General features: G+C 42.2%; 1 protein-coding gene across 2 annotated transcripts in view; it reads right to left on the reverse strand.

The window, feature by feature from the left end:
- Positions 1 to 20,427, reverse strand: part of nlgn4xa (neuroligin 4 X-linked a) — a 151,296-nt gene that overhangs the window by 7,757 nt on the left and 123,112 nt on the right. For both annotated transcript variants that reach the window (XM_033616120.2, XM_033616121.2), the window contains 2 exons: positions 16,441 to 16,626; positions 9,030 to 9,819 (listed from right to left, as the gene is read on the reverse strand). In XM_033616120.2, coding sequence (XP_033472011.1) covers positions 9,030 to 9,819; positions 16,441 to 16,626 — 976 coding nt within the window. The remainder of the gene's footprint in view (positions 1 to 9,029; positions 9,820 to 16,440; positions 16,627 to 20,427) is intronic.

Consider the following 20,427-nt stretch of genomic DNA (forward strand, 5'->3'; position numbering starts at 1 on the left):
TGGGGTTGTGGCTTTGACAGGATCTTAACTGGGCGCAAACCAGGAGCTTGTCCAAGCAACCGAGGTCTTTTGGGAGACAAAGCTGACCCAAGAGTTCTGCAACAAAGTAATCCCAGTTTTAGGTTGTTGCTCTGATTGTGCCGAACAAAGGAGGGCAGGGAGGAAAGTCAATCTGCAAACACAGCAGACATCCACACACACTGCCTGTGCCTCTTTGTGAGACTTTTTATTTTGCCATTTCAAATGTGTTCAAATCACTTGATTGTATCTTTTGTGCTATTCTGATTGTGCGACAGGCCCTTGTTTATTCATTAAAATAAAGCAATTACACACCCAGATGCTTTTATTTTTACAAAATGAAATTTGTTAGTTTGTTTCATTGATTTAAATCCTAGCAAATAGATATTTTTTTCTGAAGGCAATCATCAGATATTTAATTGAGGTTTAATGGTAACTAAATCACTTTGCTCAGCCTCCGTCTATATTCCAGCATCTCTGCAAATATGTCAGTGTGTCAGCTGGCCGTAATGACCAGCCTAATGGCCAGCCAATATAGATCCAATCACCAGCCCACTGATGCATAATGCTCCGCATTCCTTTACTGGCTACTCAGAGAGACATCAGCCAAAGCTGTGCAGTGACTTTAGACATTTTGCCCTTTTATGGCCATTTGGACCAAATAATTACAGGAACTATTCCAAGAACTGAACTCAGGAGCCAAATCTGAAACTAAAAGTCACCTTTGAGTACAAAATTAAGTTCCTGATTCCTTCCTATGGTTGAATGCAGGGCAGTCCCTGGGTACCTTAAAGGGTTCTTAGGCCCCTGGTGAGTAAATGTACTGTTTCCGTAGTGAAGCTCTAGCAAAAATTCAATCAGGAAGACAATACTTTTCATGCTCAGGCTGTCAGTTTTCTTTCCACCCTGCCATTCACTCCTTGCACGCATGCTCACTCACTGTCTCTAGGTGTCATTTTTTAGGTCTGACGATTCAGCTGATCAACCCACTAGATGGCACTCTTGGTGTAATGAAAAAGGCTCAAGGGATGACAATGCAGTTTGGTTTCAACTAGCAATGGCCAAATGAAGCTTCATGAATCTTTATTTTTTGGATCCACTCTGGCACTCTTTGTTCAACAGAGTTGAAACCAAACTGCGTTGCCATCCCTTGAGCCTTTTTCATTACACCAAGAGCGCCATCTAGTGGGTTCAGCAAATACAACTGGTGCTTCATGAAGCTTCATTTGGACATCACTAGTTTTTGGTCCTTTTTGCGGATCCGTGTTCAAAGCAATTGTTATCAAATTGTTGTCATCTGAACAAGGAACTTTTTTAAAACAAAAATGATAAACAATTCCATTTTCGACGGATCGTTTTTGTGTAAACATCGCCTAAGGGGCACTACACTTGCAAGGTTTTTTGCGCCTTCAAATTCATTGATTTCAATGTAGACGTGCGAAAGAAACACCAGTCACACAATAACACAAACAAAATAACTGTTCGAGGCAGTCGTAGACCAGCAGCTCCGGTGTTCAGTGAGCTAAAATTATTGTTTTTCTCAATGGAGTCTGGCTTTGAAGAGAGCAATATAATGACTACAGTTTCCCATTGAAAATCACTGTTTCACATTAAGAAAAGCAGTTAAAATATTTGTATTATGGCATACACTTAAACTGATATAGATTTTGTTGAGTGGGACATTTTTTAAGTGGCTAAAATACGTTTTGTTGCTGGCTGCCATCCACAGCAGTACATATCAGACTCCAGCCTTCTTCTCCAAGAACTGAGCAACAGTGTTGTTTCTTCTTTCAAAACTTCAACTAGTTTAAATTGTTAAAGCCATCTGGTGGTTATCCAAATTTTGAGAAGCAAATAAGTGAGTTTCTTGTACTTCTTGTTGCAATCATCTTAGATAACTGACTCCTTTTAACTAAATGAAGGTGTGCCAGAATCGTAGGTGCAGAAATAAACTGTTACAGCATAAAAGAACACTTTGTTATCACTTATGTAACATCCAAAGCTTCATCCTCAGGGCGAAAGCAAAAACACAATTCATAAGTCTTGGTATCACATGGATACACTGCACAAACAACATAAATGACAAACTGAGACACCATCATCACTCACATTACCATTGTAATAGTCTGACAGAGAGGTGTTGCCAAGGTGATATCGATGAGGCATCTGTTAAAGGTGGGGCAAACACATTTGTCCATGATGTACACAGCTCCACCTGTGCCTCTCCCCTAATGTGCTTCTCATTAAAAGTCTGGACTCTGCCATAATGCAAGGTCTGCCCTCCAACTGGTGGCTACATATGGAACTATACATAAGGCACTGCTAGCATGTGGTGGGCCCGTCGTCTTAACATATGCTGGAACAATATGCCACTACTCCGCCACTGAATTTGCTCAAAAAAATAAATGCATAAATTAATAAATAAAGCCAACACTCAGGGCCTTCCGTGCTCACTGAACTGCAAAATACATGTTTTGCTTGCATATGTCTTCATCAAGCATCCAATATGTAGATAATAATTGTGACTCTTGCCATAGGTTGAGATACTAAATTTGTGCTCCTCTCAGTCTGACAGGTGCACGAAAATAGGAAATTCACAGTCGCAATACGTGTCACCGGAGCGCTGGAACAGATGCTTTCATGTACTTGCATGAGCTGTAATGAATTCAGTATTACCGTGTACTGTCTGCCACCAGTGCAGCGTAGATGTCTGTGAATAAATCAGCTACTATAGACTACTAGAATACATCTATCTATTATTTCTGTAATTTACTGAGCAATAGTTCAGTCTTTGAAAAGACACATTCAACAGTCAAAGCAAGTCTCCAAAGCCTAAAGCAAAATCCTCAAATTGCTTATTTCTCTGACCAAAAGTGCAACATTTTTACTCTTGATAAGACGTCCCCTGCCACAGGGTTCCTGCAGCTTAAGGCAAATTAGATTTAAGGCTTTTTTTTGATGGCACTCCAGATGAAATTTGGGATGTTACAGTAACAAAAAACTGAGGAAATAAAACATGAACTGTCTTTAATTACTCTGGGTGAGGGACAGTTTTGCAAGATAAACACACATCTACATCTTCACACTAGGTATCTAGGTTCACAGATGCCACAACCAACGCTGGGATGTCAACGAAAGCTCATGGTTAGGTTTAGGCAATAAATGCATGTTGCAACCAATGCCAGGATGTCAACAAACGCACATGGTTAGGTTAAGGCAACAGATGAATGTGGCAACCATTGCCAGGGTGTCAACAATATCACATGATTAGGTTTAGACAACAAATCCATGCGGCAACCAACGCCAGGATGTCAACAAAAGCACATGGTTATGTTTAGACAACAAATCCATGCAGCAACCAACGCCAGGATGTCAACAAAAGCACATGGTTAGGTTTAGACAACAAATCCATGCGGCAACCAACGCCAGGATGTCAATAAAAGCACATGGTTATGTTTAGGCAACTAATGCAGGTGGCAACCAATGCCAGGATGTCAACAAAAGCACATGGTTATGTTTAGGCAACTAATGCAGGTGGCAACCAATGCCAGGATGTCAACAAAAGCATGTGGTTAGGTTTAGGCAACTAATGCATGTGGCAACCAATGCCAGGATGTCAACAAAAGCATGTGGTTAGATTTAAGCAACAAATGCATGTGGCAACCATTACCAGGGTGTCAACAAAAGCACATGGTTATGTTTAAGGAACAAATGCATGTGGCAACCAATGCCAGGATGTCAACAAAAGCATGTGGTTACGTTTCGGCAACAAAAAACACACAGTTACATTTCGACAACAAATCCATGTTGCAACCAACACCAGGATGTCAACAAAAGCACATGGTTATGTTTAGGGAACAAATGCATGTGGCAACCAACGGCAGGATGTCAACAAAAGCTCGTGGCTAGGTTTAGGCAACTACTGCAGGTGGCAACCAATGCCAGGATGCCAACAAAAGCACGTGGTTAGATTTCAGCAACAAAAGCACGTGTCAGCCAATGTTGGGAAGTCAACAAAAGCCCATGGTTAGATTTAGAACGTCGTGGTTTGGCTCTACATTCATGTGGGAAGTGAACAGCTGGCTCCCAGGTGAAAGTCCGGGGTTTGCTGGATCCAACCACCACCGCTCCTGCCTGCCCAATACAGACTTTCTAACTCCTTATACTACGTCGTTACCAGCACTGTTTCAAACTGAGGCTGTCCACTGACATATCATAGTGCTGCCATAACACCACGAAAGGTTGAGAACAAGCTGAATAACACGTGATTTTTTTGGGAAATATCTGGTGTTTTTCCTTTGTGTACTCTCTCTGCAATCTGACCCTAACCCTTTGAGTGTAGCATTGATAATGCTGTGCTTACTACAGTGCTAGCAGCCACAGGGAACCAGCCATGAGCAGCTTCTGTCACGATCTCTGTGTCTCTGAGTCTGTGGGTGCTGTGACAGTCATGAGAGGCAAATTTATGGCCCTCTGAGAGAGTCACTGCGTGGGTACCTGTGTTGTAGCTTAACTACAGCCCGGCTCTCCTGGTGTGTGTGTTTGTGTGTGTGACAGTACATAATCTGGCCATGCTGTTTACTGTGGTTAATGCTACTGTTCATGAGCCCCAAATATCCAGTTAAGCTCTAAATATAGCACAGTTATTGGCAGGCCCATTTGTTGTGTTTACTGCCACAGCAGAGGGATAAATCTCTTGTCCATGCGCACTGTTGCCTTGTAGGCTCGCTAACTAGCAGCTTTATTATGTATGATGGGCACAAGGCGGGACTACAACCAGCCTGTGTTCTATTTTTAAACAGCCTCACTTTGAACGTCGACGACTCGATCAATTCTGATCAGTGTTCATTTATTATTTATTCACTGTTTTAACAACGTACTGACTGTTGTATTTTATCAGTGTTTACTGCCTTTAGCTGCTCGGCCTGTCTGTATTTAAGCGTAGCTGTTTGTTGGTGCTTCCTGTTGCCTGCATGGGTGTTTGTGCTAAAGTGCTGTTTGTCGTTGCTGTGTCATTGTACTAATGTTCTGCAGTGTTGTCTTGCTTTGCATAGCTTGTGTTCTGTCTTGAGAATTCTTGTTTGCATTGCTGTCCTCATGGTGTCCTGCTGGCTTTGTTCTGTGGCTTTGATCATCTTACAGGTTTCCATACATCTTGCCAAAGGACTGCAGTCAAAAATTAGCCAGTGACATGTAACACAACAGCATAGGCCTCTAGTGTGACATATAACATACCCGTCAGCAGGGCTCGTCCTCTTCTCGGAGGGTAAGACGCTCCTGAACCTCATTGTTTTCCCAATTTGCAGACATTTTCAGCTGCTGTTCTTCTTCTTTGAGTTAGCCGCTAACTGCTATAAACTACTTTTTAAATTTCCTGCAGTCGGTCGCACACGTAACACGTCATCAAAGCTTAACAGCCATCCCTCCAATGGTTCCGTCCTGCCAGCTGTCCCTCTTACACAGACACTGATTCAGCACTGTTACTACCTCTGATGACGGCTTAAAAATGACAGAACTGTGTTTCCTCATTTCACGATTGTAGGTTTATAAAGAATGGCAAGATGGAATACTAACACCATATTCCTTATATTACTCGCTATATATGTGTTACTTTAAGCCCCAGGAACAGTGCCAGGCTTTGAAGCCAATTTTACATAGTGGCCAAAATTCTGTCGTGTAATGCCATTGGACCAAAAAAGACTTTTTCCTATTAGCAGTCATTTGGAAAGAGATGTCTGTTAATCAGTTGATAATTTTTATTTGAGCATCACAACCCCCTTAAAATGACTCGTCTCACCATCACAATTTGATCCATTTGGTGTAATAACATTTCAAAAGTCTAAAAGAGCCATATTATTAAATCAAGTTGTCCTAATTCAAGTCAGCAGAGCACGAAACCGGAAGTCAGCCATTTGGTTGTCAGAACTTAGCTACTCAGCCACACTTAGCTGCACTCAGCTGATGTAAATCTCTAATGCACTTGCTCTTTTGGCTTCATGTTCACGTCCTGTTTGAATATTGAGCCAACACATAATGGTTGTTTTTTTTTTGTTGCACAGGAAAATAAACCTAAAAACGAGTCGTTTTACCGACGGTATGCATCTAACAAGCAGAAGCTGTACATTTCCTGTGAAAATGGAAGTGTATTTTGAAAAAAAATAATGCATTTAACATGCGTAAATTGTCACGGCTCCTAGAACATCAACAACATCAACCTAGAACATAATATGTAGAAATAATAGTGTGCTAACGAAGCACTGATACATGACAATTTGGGATGAGAACGCACCATTGAAACCCAGGTATGCCAAAGTGACATAACACACAAACTTCTCAGCACTACATTCCCTGCCACTTCAGGGGTGGTGTTTTGGAAAACTTGAGAGAAAACTTAACAAAAAATACGTTTACATTTTCCCTTAACAAATAAAAACTACAAAATAATGTGAGCTAATTACTGGTAATCATTGAACTATCCCTGGCATCAAATGTGGGGCCACAAAAGCTGTGCACTTTCCTCGTCCTTCCTTGCCATGGCTCAGGACTATATTATAATAATAATAATCCCATCAATTTTTGAGTTTGGCATATGCTTTCAAATCAACATATAAGTCTTAGAAATATTCCAGTTCTTTATCTGCAAATCAAGCCCCCACATGCTTGACAGAGAGAATAGTAACAGCAAGACACCCATTCCCAGCCCACACAGCCACACTCCATGCTATTGTGCGTACATCCAAATGGCCAGTTTCTTTGGCACAGACATCAGGTAAAGTTTCAAAGAATCAATTTGCCATGATGCATGGCAGGAGCCATTGCAAGGACCGGGGGAGATGAGTTGAATGATGGCTACTTTCACTCACTGTTTTATTGGAAGCATACTCAAAAAATGCACAATAAAAGAGCCTTCCCAAAATGTCTCTAAGGCAGCCAATCCCCCCTGATCAGGCATCAACTGGATAGGAGCCAAACAGAGAGCAGAGGAATGAACGCTATAGCGTATGAAGCTGATCAAGACTTTATTTATTCAACTCCAAGTGAATTTTCAGTATGACTGGGCTGCAAACACCCTGATACCTAATCTCAAGGTGTGTGAAACAAAAACGTGATCCAAATATAAACAGTGAGCAAATCCTTTCATCAAATCCAGCATTGCTGCAGCACCAGGGGAGGATTTGACTTGTTTTATTAACCTCCACTTGATCCCTTTGTCTTAATCATTAATACACTAATCATAACAAAACTTTCTGCTGATACCAAACTTCAAATCTATCTTTGGTGTGTCAGATTGTTATTCTCCATAGGTGTTAAAGGTCATTCTCATTGTGCATATGATCAAAGTTAGTGAGGGAGCATGCCAGAAGCCCAGTGGGAAGATGTTCAGATTCAGCCATTCAGTCAACTGTTTGCTATACTTGGGGCCTCTTTTTTTCCCATTTTATATTTTAAGCAGACTGTGTAAAGTTATGGTGCATTAGCTACTAGCAGTTCCTGTTTGGACTAGAGTTTTTATTCTTTACCGTTACCTGACTGAGCCTGAATTAACCTGCTCGGTTTTGGTCAGGACATAATTTCTCAACATTCTCCTGGGCTTGAATCATGTTGGGTTTGCACCAAATCTCACATTCACTACAGTGCGGTGCTCTGAGTTACCGAATGGCATGTTCCAGTTGGTTCCAAATTTACAAACTACTACCAGTTCCTGTTTGGACAAGAGCTTTGATTCTTTGCCCTTACTGGACTGGGCCTGACCCAACCTGCTGATTTCAACCCGGGCCCTAATTTCTCAACATTCTCCTGAGCTTGAATCGGGTTGGGTTCGCACCAGGTTTCACAGTCACTGCAGTGTGGTGCTCTGAATAACCAAATGGCATGGTCCAACTGTGACCCGAATCTACAAACTACTAGCAGTTCCTGTTTGGACAGGAGCTTTGATTCTTTGCCCTTACTGAACTGGGCCTGACCCAACCTGCTGGTTTCAGCCCGGGCCCTAATTTCTCAACATTCTCCTGAGCTTGAATCGGGTTGGGTTCGCACCAACTTTCACTTTTACTGCAGTATGGTGCTCTGAATAACCAAATGGCATGTACCAGCTGGTTCCGAATTTACAGTACTAGCAGTTCTGGTGCTCTGAATAACTGAACGGCATACTCCAACCGCTTTCCGAATTTATGAACGGCCCAAGTGAGCTAGAGTGCACTCTGGTGCTTGGGGTGACTATTTATGAACATACCCCATGTCCCAAATGTCTGTCACCACACTTAAAGTCTTTGTTTGACTTAAGCTTTTAATAAATACTTCAATATTATAATTATTTTTTTTGCAGTGGAAATTCAAGTTTTTAATTGGGCTTGGGCCCAAAACTGCTGCCGTGGTTCTGGCTTGTGTAGGGCTTGGCCAACAACTCTGCAGATTCGTGTGGCGTCAAGCCTGTCACACACACTAAGCACTATTCTCTGTCTTTTATCCATCATGTATTGACAACAATCACTGGACAACTTTTGGTGCTAAAGAAAGATCCAAACATGATCGTTGTGAGGCACTCCTTTACATGGTTTCTAAGCAGATTATGGATATTTACCTTTAATGGATAGGGTAGAGACTAAGTTTTACTGATTCCAGCAGTGTGTGTTTGACTCTCAAATTTGTGTTTCCGAGGATAGTGAAGGCATTATCCCTCTCTCCCTGCCTGGCTGGAACTCGTTGCCTTTATTGGTTGGATTGGTTTGGGTTGGGGTAAGAATGTCAGGGTAAGCCAATCAGAGGCAGAGTAAGGCAAAGTAGTGCGGGTCATGCCTTCACTATCCCAGGAAATGTACATTTGTGTTTGACTCTGTAAGACTGATTGAAGACTCTAGACAGAACGAGTGCAATTTTAGATGCAGACAGAATGCTAGGGGTTATGTACCTCATATATAGTAGAGAAAGATTCTCATATCAGTGATGCTGTAACATTAAAAAAATGCAAGAAAACCCAAAGAGAGGAAAGAATAAAAGAAGGGAGCACTCACCCTGTTTTAGCAAAGTTAGTCCAGTAGGTCATGACAACAGCACTCAGCATCACGTCATTCTTTGAGAAGTTGCAGTTGAAGAGATCTGTGGGGCCGATCATGGGGATTCCAAACACATATGGCACTTCATCACCATGGGCTGAATCAGCCCAGCTGGGCTTCATGTCGCTCTGACAGTGGTGATAGAAAGCGTAGAAGTAGGTGGGTGAACCATACTGGGCGTGGAGGTCGGCTGTGGCCACTGCTGGTGCCACCCACTGGTGGTCAGTGAACAGAGCCACCAGGGTCTTCCGCCGGGTCTCTGGGTTCTCCTTGTCTGCCCAGTCCGTGTACATGAATTTGATGGTCTCGCGTAGAGTGTCCTTGCCCTCCGGGTAGCCATACAGATGGTCCACAAAGTCCGACACAGCAAAGTCAAAATCATTGGCAGACACCCCGTCCTCACTATCCACAATGCCATCCACGAACTTAAACCCCTCACCCTGATTGACCCCCAGCATGATGTCATAGTTGAGGAACTCCCCTTGCTCCATTAGGATCTGGGGATCATCTGGGATGACGTCGCCATCAATCACGGGCCCGAAGGCGATGTGGTACTTTGCAGGTGTGATGTACTGCTCGATCAGCTCCTTGTAGTTCTTGTTCTGCAGGCACTCCACCAAGTCGATGGTGTCCAGCATGTTGCAGCCCACCTTCTCAGCCAGGGCCCGGGTGTACTTGGCAGGCTGGTAGTTGACCGCCCAGCTGGACAGTGCTGTGCCACTCTGGATGATGGCTTTCTGGAACAGATCTGAGAATGGAGCTGGTATTAGTAAACACAGACAGACAGAAGCATGGAAATGGACAGGAATAATTTATTGGAAAGCATTTTTGAGGACATTAAAAAGGTCTTTGGGGGAATATCAGAAATGCTCCTTCTTTTCTCTCAGCCTCTAAAGGGGCATGTGTCCGTTTGATTGACAGTTATGTCCTCACAGGGTGAGCTAAGGAAAGGAACCCATTTTCCACCAAAATAAGCACATGTACACAGGGCTTTTTTTTTAAACACAGGCTAACACGCTAAAATTAGCCAATAGACTACTTGCCCATTGCCAGTAGACAGGTATACCTTTTTTGTTTGTTTGTTTTTTACTAATGTGTCTCATTTGACAACACAGACTGGCTGGAAAATAGGTTAGTAAACAGTAGAAAGCAGCATGGAGGCCAGTAAAAAAATGTTACGGTGGTTACTTCTTTTTCTCTTGTTCAGTCAGTAAAAAAGCTGTCCTTTCACATTGGTATGATAAACAGCCGGTCAGCATTAGGGGTGAAAGGCAGCCAGGCAAAAACGTAGGTTAAGGGGGCGTAAGTTCAAGTAGGGCGGGCGGACGGGGTGATATATGAATCCAACAGCCATGGACTTTCACCCAGGAGGCCAGTGTTTGCTTCCTGCATGAATGTAAAGCTAAACCCTGTTCTTTTGTCTTAAACCCAACCATGTGCTTTTGTTGCCGAACCCAAGTAAGTGTATTTTGAGAACAGACAATGTATGTAACAGGCCGAAGTTGACACGGCGTCCCAGAATGTCAACAACCAATGAAACTACCTTGCACATTATATCTCGGCGTGGAATGTCCATGACCAACCGTCGATATGTAACAAGGTGTGAGTGAGAACGTGTTGGTTCAGTCTCTCCTTTAAACTCAGTGCCAACAATTTGGAATGATGTTTGAGCGCCGCTTGGACAGAGAAGGATGTTACTTTGTCGCGGCCTGTCATTGCATCGTGCTGGCAAAGGGGCTAAATTAGCATGCTCTGGTTGTTGTATTTCCATCACTGCCAAACAGAGCTGGAGCCAGTATACCTGAGACTACTGCAGAGTCATTTAACCTGGGAGTGAATGCTGACTGTAAATGTTCCCATTCCCAAAAGCCAGATGTTAGTGGGGTATTTGTAGAGAGACAATGTACACAAACTTGCACCGCAGCTTCCAAGCCAGGTTTTAAAGAGTTGAAAAAGAAAGTCATCTAAAGACAAAAATTACATTTGCAGGCATTTGGCTATTAAATGTAATGCAATATAGCTGACTATCTACTGAGTGGTCTATCCTGCAAACTGATGCCAGCAGTGTCCTGTTTTTTGTGGTTTGCCTTATACCCAGCTAATAAAAAGTTCCATCACTGAGAGAGGCCTCGTCAAACACATAAATCCTAAGCTGCATCTCTTGTCATACTATGAAAACATTTCAAGGCAAATAAAAGGATGATTCAAATACTGACATAACATCTTTCTGTCCCTAATGAACAAACTGGAACAGAAAATATATTTGCTGTTTATAGAGCAACAACACCTGAGGCAGTTTTCACATCCTGAGATATTGGTAGCACAGCGTCTTGGACTGCCAATCATCAAGTAGGCCACAATACACCAGGAACACTGGAGTTATGTGTATTTTATTTTGTTTCAGAGAGTGCTATTTATACTCACGCAAAGACACAGTGGTGGTGACTCAACCAGGCCGACTTGAAAAGTATGTTTTGAGCACACAGCAGACATTTCCCACAAGGCCTGGTTAGCAGTGAACAAGCTTTTACTCCTGCTGCCATTAGCCAAATGTGGAGTGTGTGTATGTTAACTTAAAAACTATACATACAGAGAGACAGAGCTTTTATGATCTTGGTATGTTTGCTGATGCACAAGCTGATGGTGCTCTTGTTTTTATGGTGGCTGAACAACAACAGAGCTCCAGGAGCAAATTCAAAAAGAAGCATCACCTAAATTAGCAGTGTTGCGATAACCACGATACCACAATACAATACTGCAAAATTGTGCTATTGACAATCATAGTAGAGGAGGGAGGGACACATATCACATGACTGACTTAAATGTTTAATAAGGTGCAAAAACGACTTTTTTGTTGCATCTTCATCAGAGTCAAAATCGGCCTATTGAACTGTTTGTTGCAATTTTTGGAAGGGCTGAAGCACAAGAGATTCCTTCAACACTAATTAAAGCAGCTTCACATTATGAATCAGTGTTTCTCCAACGCTGTTTGGCATGTCGGAGACGGGCCGCTAGCTTAGAACTAGCTAATGTGTGCTCACTTTTTTCTCTAATACCTTAAGAGTCCGATGTTCAGGAGGTTTTTACAGTGAGCCGATTTATCTGTCGAGCTGCGGTCTGTTTTTTTCCAAAACAAAAATGTGAATGACCCTAACTGGAGTCAGTGATCAGTTTGTCTGTTCTGGGCTACTGTAGAAACATCATGGTAGATGAGTACTTGCTTCCTATGTAGATATAAACGGCCCACTAGATGGCACTCTTGGTGTAATGAAAAGGACTCAAGGGATGGCAACACAGTTTGGTTTCAACTAGTGATGTCCAAATGAAGCTTCATGAAGCACCAGTTGTATTTGCTGAACCCACTAGATGGCGCTCTTGGTGTAATGAAAAAGGCTCAAGGGATGGCAACGCAGTTTGGTTTCAACTAGCAATGGCCAAATGAAGCTTCATGAACCACCTGTTGTATTTGCTGAACCCACTAGATGGCACTCTTGGTGTAATGAAAAAGGCTCAAGAAGGGATGGCAACGCAGTTTGGTTTCAACTAGTGATGTCCAAATGAAGCTTCATGAAGCACCAGTTGTAATTGCTGAACCCACTAGATGGCACTCTTGGTGTAATGAAAAGGGCTCAAGGGATGGCAATGCAGTTTGGTTTCAACCCTTTGTTGAACAGAGTGGACCCAAAAAATAAAGAAAATGGTTCATGAAACTTCATTTGGCCATCGCTAGTTGAAACCAAACTGCATTGCCATCCCTTGAGCCTTTTTCATTACACCAAGAGCGCCATCTAGTGGGTTCAGCAAATACAACTGTTGGTTCATGAAGCTTCATTTGGCCATTGCTAGTTATTAGACACTTAAAAAATAAAACAACAACAAACTATTGACATAGAATGGTTTCAGAGGTTAGTTGCAGAGGTTAGGTTTAGGCAAGTAAAGTTACTGTGGTTAGGTTTAGGAAAAGAAACATGGTGTGGACATACTTAAAATGACTTAAAGTTCACTCAAGGTTAACAGGGATCCGCACACGCGTCTCCAGTGAACACTTTAGTCAAGTGATTGCAGCCTTTTAAAATGCATGGGATATGTATGAATTTGGGTGCGTTACTTTTCATAGTAAAAAGTACAAACACTTGACAGAAAACGTTCTGATTATATCATATTCCATTTCTGCCATTGTATCCCCCTCAATCCTACACACCGGCCCTTTAAATAAGCTGCAAACTCGTAACAAATAATGGCACTAATATGGCGTATCACACTGTTGAGCCACCCTTAATCACAGTCGGCAAAATTCACTTTTCGCAACAGCCCTACCAAAGTACTTGGTGAGGCACGGCATGTTTGTCGGCTCCCTCAGCCATGATTGCTGCCCATCACAACATGAGGATTTTTATCTAAATGTAAAGTAAGACAGTCCTATTCTCTCAAATGCAAGATAAGAAAAATGAAACAGACCTAATAACTGCGACGCAAGACAAAGGAGCAAATAGAAAGTCTCCCTTACTCTGATTGCCTATAAGGCAAATTCAATGAACCTCTTCCAGCAGGATAAAAAGGTTGATTTTGGGGGAAGCTGCATTTTCATACAGCCTGTATTTGTTACACACAGAGAGGAAAATGGCCTCGGAACTGCAGCAGCACTTTTTGGGATCCAATCCTCCAAATCCTCCTTTTTTTCCTGACAGATTGGTCAGGAGATTTTCCTCGCTGGTTGTATAAGTTGCACGAAACTATTCATTTGTGAAAGCTACAAGCGCTGTAAGAGCCAGGGAAAAAAAGATCTTTTGGATTTTTTTACTTAAAACACCCATTAATAATACATATAAATAAAGATAGAAATACAATATGATAATCCGGAATCCATTCTCAGTCGTCCCTTCTCCTCGAATGCTTTAAGACTGAGGCAGAATACACACTTGAATGAACACATACTTCGGTTGTTGTCTCCGTATGTGGTGATCACATATGATGCCATGAATAATCTGATGAAGTTACAGAACAGGCTGTTTTATTAACTGATGCTGCTGAACTGATTCAGCGCATTCTTCTTGCTACTAAAGTGCTGCTCTCTTTTTGTGCTTCTGGTGTGTGTTTGCTGGTGGTTATACAGTGTTTAATGAAGCTTGGCAGAAGTTCATTCAGAAAGACTCTTTATGCTTCTCATTCATTCTCTCCCACTCTCTTCCAGCTTAATGGGCATTCACTCTTTCGGTTAAACCAACCAGATTTTGCCATGATTTCCCTGAGCCAATCATGTCACTGCTGTCAAGCTTTTCTTCTCTTGGCTGCTGTCAACTGCTATGTCAGTGCTGAATTGATGCGAGCCGCCTCAATCCCATTCTGTTCCTTTGCTCATCACATTCAGCACTTAGGGTTCCTTCTGTCACCAGAACCGTCCCTCCATGTCACATCCAGATTTTCAGGCATTTCCCTTCATCCGTTAAACCACCAGTGTCTACAGTTCATTGAAGTAATCGAATGGGTCACAAAACACAGGACTTTCTTCAGGAGACTGGTGTTTGGAACCATGTGAACTCTGAGTAGACATTTTACGATATGTCCTTACCATATTTTTTCCCTAAACCTAACAACAAGAACTTACTTTAATTACATTACATTAATTACGTAACGTTAAGAATGCACCTTCATTTGTGGGGGAGTAATTCGTAGGATATCATGTGAACCATTGTATGAGGATACTGTGTGAAGTATTTGAAAAGGTAGTCTCGAGTATGGTTTGTGTGTACGGGGGTACAGTTCGCATCACTCACCAACTACTACTTGTTTTAAATAGCAGTCCACTTCTGCGTACTCAGGACCAGCTCTTCAAGTTGATTCAGACATGGATCAACCAACCGTGCCAAGGTATGGTAGACAGTGTTAACACTAATCAAACAAACTGGACTTTGGGGTCAGGTGTACTCGTATCTGGGCCGAGGTCCCTGATGTGACATTCTCACTGCAACCTCGTCAAATATCAACCTTTGGTCATGGACTTTCCACGTCAAGCTTTGACGTGCAAGGTACCCTGAGCGTGTTGGTTGTGGACGTTCTGGGACGCTTTGTCAATTAACGTGTTATTACAGGAAATGTACAGTTTACATACAGTCTCTTTCAAAATAAATGCAGTACGTCGGTACAGCACCTTGAACTGATGTTTTTTGCCCTTCTACAACAAACGCAGTTGGTTACGTTTAGCAAACACACACATATGGTTGGGTCTAGGAAAAAAAAAAAAATCAGGGTTTGGCTTTACAGTCTTACAGGAAGCAAACGCTGGCCTCCTACATGAAAGTTGGTGGTTGTCGGACTCATCCACCACCCCTTCTGACTGCCCTACTTGGACTTTTGGCATCTTAACTTTCGTTGTTGTCCCACCATTTTCAACTTGATGCCGCCAGGTGCTATTAAACAATAATGGCAACTGGCTGTGTATCATGAAGATGCAAAAGGATGGCGTTTTTCGACGCCTTCAGAGTGAGACTGAGTTGGACAGGGTTGGTGAAGCTAGACTTGCTTAAGTCCAGACCTTTAAATCCGCCCACTCCACTAACTTTGAGTCGACTGATACTGGTTTGGCATTGTGATGTTAGTTAACATAAAAAAACAACCAATGAGTGCTGCAGTGGGACTCAATTAGCCAATCAGTGCCATGGGTTGGACTAAAGCTGCTGTCAAATGGTGCGCCAGAACCATTGAGGAGCAATAACAACCATGGCGAGCACCATAGATGAGACAGACGCTACTACTGAGGTTATTCTAAATTGACATCTTCTGTCAAAGGGTGTGCAGACTCTACCTATTCGGCGCACCACAGCGTACACTGGTGATGTAATGGTGTGGACCCATTCAGGCAGATACATTGGTCTCTTGTGATTGGTTAGGAAAAAAGTAAACCCCCTTACTCCCACTGAAATCGGTCAGGGTGGACGCAAAGTCAGACTGAAGAGGTAAACAGAGTGAAACAAGTAGACAGTTCTGTCTGAAATCAGGCAAAGACAAGACTGGTCAGAGATTCCATCTCTCTAGAAATCTACAGCCATGATTATCTTTGCCAAATTTATGTCAGACAATTAGTTTTTCCATTCATCAGATTCCAGTTTCATGTCACTTTTGCTAAGGATGAAAAACTGCTTGTCTTTGCTTTTAGCTTTGATTTACCTCTCTACAGTTAAACACATCATCAAATGCCTGAATATGTAAATCAGTCCAGACCTGCCTTAAAGGAAGCAAAACTAAAGCTCACTGTGAACATGTTCTTGATGTGGAGTATCAATGCATGATGCACATTTATATGATGGAAAGGCCCTCTGCATGTCAGCATATCTCTGTGTGGCTGTCCATGTCTGTGAGCAAGCAGACGTACCTTCTGAGTAATGCGAGAGGGTGAGCAGGCTGACGCACGATGCCCCGGCGCCAGAACCAAAAATGGTCACTCTCTTCGGATCTCCTTTGAAGGCCTGGATGTTTTCTTTGATCCACCTGAGAGCCTGAATTTGATCCAGCAGGCCGTAGTTGCCCTTGGCCGCCTGGTCTCCTGTGCTTAGAAACCCTGGATTGATGAAAACAAACAAGAGAAAAACATATTTCAACTTTACTTCTGAAAGGTTTTTGACATTGATTTAATCTAGACTGAGAGTCTCCAGGCCTGAAATCTGCCTGATATGCATCCTTCGCTGTTTAAAGGTCCAGTGGGTGGGGTTTCAGGAGTGTATCGCCAGAGATGGAATATGATATAATAGGCATCAGTATGCCTATTGTGTGTGTATCAAAGGCTGATATATTTTCGTTCTCTGTGCCACAGAGCTCTATTACTGTCCAAAAACTATTGAAAACACCTCAGTGAGCCACACTGCTGCACTGGGTGACATGTTCCTTCATTACTATCAACACAATCACTGTAGTTTTATTTCGAATCAATCCCACATATCATCCTGCTGCCCTTAAATACAAGAGCAGCAAATGTGGATTAATCCACCGCTGAAAATAGTCCCCAAGAAATGCACTATTTTCCAGGAACCAGTAGACCTGGGGCTGAGAGCCACCATAAAGCTATTATTATTTAAAGCATCACCCATAACTGTCTTCCGTCTTGCATTAATAATCCATCTACATTAAAGCCCAGGACAATAAGAATCATGAGTTGCACATTAGCCATTCAGCATTGAGGTCTGCTGCCTCAAGCGCCAACATACAAACAGTCAAGTATGCAAAGGCCTTTGAATTTGATTCACCCATGGCTACAGAAACGGTCGGCCAATAGAGATCCCTTCCAGTCAAGTGCCAGACCAACCGTCCTGGCAGCGAGCTCAACATCCGAAACTTGTTGACAAATTAGCAAATGCGCCTAAACCCATTAAGTGGCTTTCTAAATGCTGCCACTGGGGGAACTGGTGGCTCCTCCTTGCCAGGCCTATGAGCACGGCGGCCAAGCCTGGCAGCGACAGCCTGTCCCTGCGAGCTGACCAAGACCGAGGCAGTGTAAATGACAAATGGGATGAGGGCTGCTGGGTAAGAAAGGAGGAAAAAGAGGAGAGGTAGCCTGTGGCTCTTTGATAGAGAGCAGATCCGGTTTGTCATGGTGAGGTGGAGGGGATGATAGAGAGGAAAGGAGGGCAGGGGTGGGGGAGGATTACAAGGCCTCTGGCAGCCTCATACACCCTGTAGGATGACCACAGGCCCTGCCGCTGCTCTCCACTCACCCCTCCCCACCTCCTCGCCCGCTCCTACTCATTTTTCTTCTGTTACCCTTTTTTCCTCTCCCATCTCATCCTTCACCTCAAAGGAGCCGAGAAGAGGAGCATGCCTACCAGGCGCTCCGCAGGATGTGTGATGATTAGTCAAAGCTTCATTTCAAAGTGCTCTGCCCCGAAAATAGACCGCACAGCCTACCGCCTAGAGATACATTAGGGACAATGTCTGAAAAACACAGACTGATCAGAAACTTAAGAGACCCTTAAAAAAAGACCTTTAAATGTAGCAGATGAAAGTTGAAGTTGTCATGCCTCAATGTCATAAGCTGTAATGAGGGTTGCACCTGTCACGTATGATACGGGATCATCCAATACTGAAAATTAACATGTACTATTCCTTTACAGAGTCAATATGGGATGCAATATGACCCGTATTTCTGTGCCTCATACATAATGCCATCATAAGGTATGTTTTCACATGCTTTGAATGACATAAGAAACATAACCTCTGTGAAAACATGGACGCCTCACACCCATGGTCCCTCCGACAGCACAGAAGATCTATACAATCAAGGTGGACACCCAAGATTAGTGTCACCAATTCAGTATCTGACCAAATATGTCCGCTTCTGTTCTGAGATATGATGCTGAATAATGTCCAGAAAAGTCTTGTATGCAGAACATCATGATGCCACAGTGAAGTTGACTTTTGACCTTTTGGATATGAAATGTAATCACCTCATTATTTTAGCCTATTAGACATTTGTGTGAAGTTTTGTCGTTAAGAGAATATGAATTCTTGAGTTATGGCCAAAAACATATTTTGTAAGGTCACACTGACCTTGACCTTTGACTTCTAACCATAAAATTCTAAACACTTCATTTTGTAGTACAAGGGGATGTTTGTGTCAAATTTGAAGAAGTTCCTTGAAGGTGTTCTTGAGATATTGTGTTCACGAGGACGAGACAGACAAGGTCACAGTGACCTTGACCTTTGACTTATGACCACCAAGAACTAGTCAGTACATCATTGAGTCGGAGTGCACATTGGACAGTGCCAAATTTGAACAAATTTCTTTAGACTGTTTTTGAGAACCTTGACCTCTGACCCTTGACCACCAAATTCTAATCAGTTCCTCCTCGAGTTCAAGACATTGTTGACAGTTGATATTTTACCTTTTGGATATGAAATATCCAATTGAGGTTGTGAGTTTGGGTGGCCGAATGTAATGTCATGACAGCACCTAATGCCAACGTGAATTGATGTTGAATAGTGATGACAAATGAGGTTGGTATTTTATTGGTTTTAAGTTGTTTATCTATCATTTACCAGCTGCACGTCCCAATAACTGGCTAAAATCTGAACTTAAGGGCTGTTACAGATGTGGCCATTGTCCTCATTGTAATAATATTGTTAAATCTAAAACCTTTGAAGTTTGAAATGAAACATATCGTATTCATCATTTCATCAATTGTAAAACCACCTTTGTGATTTACAAACTTGAATGTCAGGTATGTCGAATCTTTTACATTGGCCGTACTAAACGCAGGTTACAAGATAGACTTGCAGAACATAAGTATGCAATCAGGATAGGTAACCTGGACTACCCTATGGCTAAACATTTCAAAGAACATCATGGCAATGACCCCTCCTCTGTGTTGGTTATGGGCATTGACCATATCCCTGAGGCAGATAGAAGAGGGGATAGACAGAAACGTCTCAATCAAAAAGAGATGGAATGGATTTTCAAACTGAAAGCTACTGTATATCCAGGAATTAATGAGGACCTTGACCTTACTCCATTTTTGTAAATTAATACTGCCTATGTAAAGGTTCCCTACTTCGTATATCTGTTTGCATATATTTAGTGTCTTTTTTTTTCTTTTTTTCTTATTTTGGTTGTCTCTTTTTTGTATTTTATGTATATATTCTATTATTTTTCATATGTTACTTCTGCTTCTGAATGCAGTCTATGTATATATATTTTTTTGTTCTCCTTATAGAATTTGACCTATTGATGGTTTATTGTGATTTTTTCTAATTATATCTGTTATATTCTCATTGTTTGCCTACTGGCCCTATAATGCAGGTTTCTAGTTATGAGTGCATTGTGTAAAGGGAGTTTTGCTTATATGCCTGCAGTCTGGCAAATGGAGTGCTGATTGGCTCCACCCATGTCTGAGTAGGGCCTCATTTAGGCCACCTGTGAACCCTGCAGCTTTATGCCCTGATGAAGGCCAGTGAGCATGGCCGAAACATGTTGGTGATTTTAATGTTCATCATGAACTAGCCATTTAATAAAGGCCTTTTAACTTTTGCACCAGAGAAGAGTTGCCTTGGATTTTGTTTTTTTCAAGATGGTTTTAAGTTGTGTTGTAAAGTAACCAAAATCCAACCTCTTCGTAACGTATCATCCCAACATCATCTTGACATGGAAAAATGACAATTAGTCATAAGATACAAGGAACAAAACCAAGCATCTGCAAAATTCAATACCGTCAACATCCGCACAATGTGACATTCTAACCTACTTACCCGATTTCCGAAAATGTTTTGAATTTTTGTCGACTAACAGTGCACTAAAACTATGAAGGATAAAAGTGGCTAAAATAAGCATTTTTGTCCCAAGACTAAATCTATAATAGCTGTCAAAATTAAC

Source organism: Epinephelus lanceolatus, chromosome 24 (assembly GCF_041903045.1).
Source record: "Epinephelus lanceolatus isolate andai-2023 chromosome 24, ASM4190304v1, whole genome shotgun sequence".
NCBI classification, from domain to species: domain Eukaryota; kingdom Metazoa; phylum Chordata; class Actinopteri; order Perciformes; family Serranidae; genus Epinephelus; species Epinephelus lanceolatus.